We start from the raw sequence: 5982 nt of genomic DNA, 5'->3' as shown, positions 1-5982 counted from the left end.
AAGAATATATTCTTAATTTCAGAAGAATATCATCTAAAATCTTTAAGAAGATTTTTTAAGTATAAAATCTTCTACTTACGAGAATATAATTGTGTATATATATATCGCGCAACGCGCGATACGTATTTAGGCCTGTTCCACAATACTGTCGTAAGCTGTAAGTCGTAAGGCTAGTATTACATTTGTCGTACGACAAAGATTTGAAATATATTGATTGGCTACCAAATAGAGTTCTCTTTATAAAACTCTATCTGATAACCAATCAACATACTTAAAATCGTTGTCGTGCGACAAATGTAATATTAGCCTAAGAAATTGACTAATCACAGACTAATTACAGAAGAATAATCGATTGTGATTGGTCAATTTCTTACGACTTACGGCTTACGACTGTATTGTAGAATAGAGTCTTAAGAAAAAAAAAAAACAAAACAAATTTATATCGCGATTTGTGGCGTTGTGCGTCGTTGCGATAAACTACGTTTCGCTGACACCGCGGTAGAATTGCGCAAAACGTTGCAAATGCAAACACAAAGGGTTATCTCTTCCCTTCTTTGTCAGTTTGTCTACACATGTATGTTTTCCTCATTATCGCGATTCCGCGATTAAAATGTTTTTACCGCGAGCATCTAGGCGTTTCGTGCGGCGCGCGTGCGTCGTCGACGACGATGTATCAAACAAGAGAAGCGCACGGAAGGAGAAGGACAACGTTAACAATTATCGTATGGAATCGCAATTTCCCTGCTCGAACATGAGATTGCGAGTCTTGTTCCTCCCTCCCCCCCTCCCCAAGAATATAAAGGAAATATTGCGAATTTGTCAAGAGAGACATGTCAACATCCGTCACCCGATTGCTTTGATCCGTTTCTTGTCCCGAGCAAGAAATATAAAAGATACAGAAGAGTCACTGGCATAATATAAGAATAAGATAACGAAATGATTAAAATTAACGCGACTGAGAGAGCGCGAATTAACTTACATGTGTGTGCTGTGTGCGTGCGTGTGTGTGTGTGTGAGCGCGCGCACACTGTTGCAATACGCAGTAGATAAAGCCATCACGCGCATTCTCATTATCATATTAAATCCAGATATTCTCCTATGACATCAGACGTGCACCGTAAATTAGAATAAACTACATATACGATGATCTATTTTAGTAACTATGTAATTTGCAAGTAACTTTTGTACTTAGACAAAAATATAATAATTTATAACGCACAAACGATCGATACGTTTAAAAAAGGTATTTCAACGCACGTGTTCGAAGTTTTGTGATAAAAATGATGTTTAAAAATAAACTTTTATATTCCGTTTTTTTCAGAGAAAAGCAATTCACATAGATCGCGCGTTCGAAAATAAAGCTTTTGTTAAAAAAAAAAAAAGTCTAGTTCTGTTTTTTTCTAATAAAATTAATAATTGTAAAAAGAATTGCGTGTAAATCTTCCAAAACAATTGTACGGTACGTTATGTCTCTCTATGGCGTAATTTTTGCATGTAACGAATCTCCGACCGAGGCGAGTTTTTTTTTTTCTACAGCGCACTTTCACAACAACTCGCACTCTCATTGCAAAAACTGATAAAATAATGACGCGGATTACTTTGTAAATACAAGTACGCGATTACGGTGGCGCGTGCAACGCGTATATAAACCGTTTTGTGCGAAACAAGTTTTACTCCTGGTAAAAATAGCCTGGTGGCCATTGTTCGACGTTAAAAAAATTACGAAGAAAAACGCGTTCTCGCGCGAAAACGCACAGTTTTCGGACGCGGAAAAATTTTACGAACGACTTTTTTTTTTTGGCGACGCGAGACCAAACGTTTGCGTGTGTGCTGCGCTATATTGCGCAGTAGCGTCGCGTGTGTGCGCGAAGAACCTGCGACGGCGGGCTCCGAAATCGACCGGTTTGTGTGCGGAGTGGCGTCGTGGTTAAAGGAAAACGTTACGACGCGCGTCGAATTACGATCGTCGCGCGGAGAGAACGAGTGCACGTCCCAGTTTCGTCGTGTTGCCGGCGAGTTGCATCGACGATATAATACATACATGCACACACACATACACATACACGCACGCGCACACACACACACACACGTTGAAGGAAGGGCATCGCGCCGCGACGACGTTACGTACCTTACGTACGTACATACGTGTATGTATACAAGATGTTTTTCGCGAAATGGGGATCAAATACGTGTGACAAACAAAACCGTGACGAACAAAAATATCGCGACGTCTCCGGTAAGGCCGGTTAAATTGCGAGAAAATATCAGAAACGAGAAACTTACCGGTGCTACGCGTCGTGCGGGCTCCGTCAACTGCGCAGTTCACGGGCTAAAAGGCTTTCCGCAGGAACGTGACGCGCGTGGAGCGCGCCCGCGACGACGCGAGCGCGGAGAGAATAACAACGACATTGACGCCATCGCGCGGCATTTCGCGGAAACTCGAGCGGCCGCGATTTCAACTGTTTTTCGCGCGCGCACGCACGCACGCACTACGTCAATAAGCTTTCACATTTTCTCGCTGATTGCCAGCCAGTGCGCGCGGTGATGATGCTAATTACGTGTCACGCTGAACCTGATACCGTATCTCTCGCACACGCGAGACGATAATAATCGTGAGAAATGAAATATGAATTAAATTCACAAATTGACAATTTCCAACAATTTTGCATTTACGTCGCGCATCAGTCGCATATGAACCGTCCGATGACCCGAAATGTAAGGCGCAATATATATCGCGGTTTTTAAAATATCTTAAATAAAATATCCGATATACGAGGTTTGAAAATTACTTTTCTGTCGCGCAAAAAAAATTAAACAATATTCCAAATCGTACGTATCGCGGTAATTTAAATATGTGCGTTCGTGTGCATTTCTCGCATTTGTTAATACGAAATAAATATATGTGTTTAGATTTTTGGGAAAAAATAAACCGCTTAAGAGGGGCCTGGACCGTCCTGTTATTACCGATCGAAATAATTCGTATTAAGAGGTGTTTTTCGTAATTATTGCTCGGATAGAAAAACGGCTCTACAGAATTAAAGAAAATAATAAAATGTATTTCGGAGACTTTTCAATATATCAAAAATGTAACAAAAATTTTTGATTTACAATTAACATCAAAANTTTTTGTNACATTTTTGATATATTGAAAAGTCTCCGAAATACATTTTATTATTTTCTTTAATTCTGTAGAGCCGTTTTTCTATCCGAGCAATAATTACGAAAAACACCTCTTAATACGAATTATTTCGATCGGTAATAACAGGACGATCCAGGACCCTCTTAAATTTAGTAAAAAATTAGTAAGAGGTAATTGAAATAGCAGCTGAAACCTTAGGTTACAGGGGAGAGAGGGGGACAGCGATAGGACATCCAACAAGCCGTTCGTTTTGGACGCTTACGCGCTTTAAGCGTCCAGTGACTACGTTTACACGTAACTGGTAAAACCGTTTTTTGGTACAAAACCGGACTTAGATGTCCGTTTACAGGACACCTAAGTCTGGTTTTTACCTAAAACGGTTTTAGTAACATCAGTACAAGGAACGTTTACAGGACATCTAAGTCCGGTTTTGTACTAGAGACATCTAAAAACAACGGTTTTTGTTAAAACGGTTTTACCCAGTACGTGTAAACGTGGTCAGTATGTCTTTATTGTTTTTTCAAATCTAGAACAAAGATAAGCCTCTTGCACAATGGACGGAATAGCGATAGCGATGGAAACAACAAAAGTTTTAAAGAGTTTATATTTAAAAATAAAGGTGGGAACAGCGGAATCTAACATACAAAACTACACATGTCATCAATGCAGATCAGAAAATCGGAATAAGCAATAGCTAAATAAAATTTCCGACGAGTTGGAATTCTGTGTTATTTAAAAACTGTGTTATTTCTATCGCTATCGCTATTCCTTCCATTGTGCAAGGGGCTATAGACTAGTGCTCGAAGCGCGTAATCGCACCCAAAGTGACGCACCCTAAAGCCTATGTCACACTACGGATTGGGATTGAGATTGGATTGAAATTTGACCAATCAGAAGAAAGAAAACCAAGTTTACTGATCTTCGCTCTGGGATTGACCCAAATTGCAATCCAATTTCAATCCAAATCCGTAGTGTGACATAGGCTTAAGGGGCCCTCCCTAACTGGCCATCGTGGGGGGAGGGTTTTAGCCGGCACTCATCGGAGGGGTGAGGGTCCATCCATAAGGATTTCTCTCACCCCCCCCCCGTAAAAAACCCCCCCGTAGTGTGACATAGGCTTAAGGGTTCCGGGGCCCTCCCTAACGTGACTGGCCATCGTGGGGGGAGGGTTTTAGCCGGCACTCATCGGGAGGGGTGAGGGTCCATCCATAAGGATTTCTCTCACGTAAAAAAAAAAAAAAAAGGAGCCGAGTATATAAGAGACACACATACCTGAGAATAATCGGGTAAACCTATTCTCTCTGCACTTGGAGGAAAAGGACAAGTTGAAATACGCGAAGACAAATTTGACTAACTTCGAGCAGAGTCATGAGTCAAATATAAAAACTTGCTCGAACGTACTGCCGACTTAACCAACACCGTAAATGAGTATTATACGCGATGTTTATACCGTGACGCGCGATATTGACACGCCCCGTTGACTCTTTTCGAGACACTTTTTTGCGATCCGGTCGCCATACGCGCGCGCGAGACTTAACTTTCGTTTGCAATTGCGGAGAAATAAATAACGGAACGCTTTCTCGACTTACAGACGCGCAAGACGAATTCCACAAGTGACAGTTTAAAATTCAAGAAACGCGCAGTAGTATCGATATACGTATTGCGATTCTCGCGATATCGAAGATAGAAGTAGGGCGCGGCGCGCCATCACTCGGGACGGGAGTGAAATCTCTCGCGCCTCGCGCGCCATCTGTCGGAAGGAATGCCAAGCCGAGCCCCACACAGGCGCCAACTTGACCGCACAAAAACACGAGCCCTACCGAACGGCATCCCCTCATCTGCCCGCGCCCCCCCATCAACGTGGATCTTTGTCAATACAAATTGGGGTGTCGCGTGGCCATTCAAAAAAAAAAAAACAGAACAATGCCGATTTATGATCGAATCGATGCGATTGTTTGGCGCGAAACGCGATATCAATCAAGAGCGCGCCCTCTTTGCACAACATGGTGTAATTCGGCCGAGCGCGCACGCAAGACTCTCTCCGTCATTCTCATGGCAGGTTTGCGTCACGCGCGAACACACTGTCAGCGTTAGAGTTTGATTTGTCCGAGGAATCGGAAGGACTCACCGTCTCGTTCTCGACGATGCACATTGGCTCCATTTCCATGATGTTCCGCACAAACCGCTTTCGTACACTTATTGCTCAGGAACAATTATGACGATCAAGCGACACTGATCCCGATGGCGAGCGCCCCGTAACAATTCGCGACGGCAACGTGTGTCTGTTTACAAACACTGCAAGGTCACATCAGGCCTCCTCCTCCTCCTCTTTTTGTCCTCCCGTGCCGCCCCCGCTCGCTTCGTCCGCTGCGCTGAGTCCGCGTTACGTCACACACGGGTTAGCGCGAATGTGGCGACGACACTTGGCGGAAGCCCGAATCTTCCTGCACACACAAACAAAAATTCGCAAACACAATTGAGATATCAAAAACACGATGATATAAAAAAAAGCATGAGATTGAAAACAACAAAAATACAAAATGTAACAAAATCGAGATCGGAAACAAATAATTCTTGAAAAATAAAAATTATAACCAAGAGATCAAATATGCGAGTAAAACGTATATTCGACGGATTTTTCGAGACATCTCGTAAATTTGCTGCGATTGAGAAAAACAAATGAAAATTTTAATTCTGTCTGTAATCTATCTGTCTGTTATTGGAAATTGGAAAGAAAATACTAAAAAAAATTATTTATCTTTTCTGCTTTATTTAAAATTTTTGTGAATGTAAAATTGCGATTAACGTAAGTTTAATTTTCTTATTAAAAAAAAAAAAAAAAA

The 5982-nt window shown here is 41.9% G+C and overlaps 1 protein-coding gene across 2 annotated transcripts in view; it reads right to left on the bottom strand.

Moving 5' to 3' along the window:
- LOC109857401 (cAMP-responsive element-binding protein-like 2) overlaps nt 1-5434 on the bottom strand; it is a 24550-nt gene extending 19116 nt beyond the window's left edge. The window contains exon 1 of one of the 2 annotated variants that reach the window (XM_020433669.1): nt 5268-5434. In XM_020433669.1, the coding sequence (XP_020289258.1) occupies nt 5268-5306 (39 nt within the window). In that variant the 5' untranslated portion in view covers nt 5307-5434. Of the gene's footprint in view, nt 1-4411; nt 4432-5267 lie in introns of those variants that run through there. The other variant, XM_020433670.1, reaches the window with a different exon arrangement.
- Nucleotides 5435-5982: the final 548 nt, after the last annotated feature.

The sequence above is a fragment of the Pseudomyrmex gracilis genome, unplaced genomic scaffold (assembly GCF_002006095.1).
Source record: "Pseudomyrmex gracilis isolate BER0280 unplaced genomic scaffold, ASM200609v1 scaffold_157, whole genome shotgun sequence".
Taxonomy (NCBI): domain Eukaryota; kingdom Metazoa; phylum Arthropoda; class Insecta; order Hymenoptera; family Formicidae; genus Pseudomyrmex; species Pseudomyrmex gracilis.
This window is presented reverse-complemented; position numbering and strand designations above follow the sequence as displayed.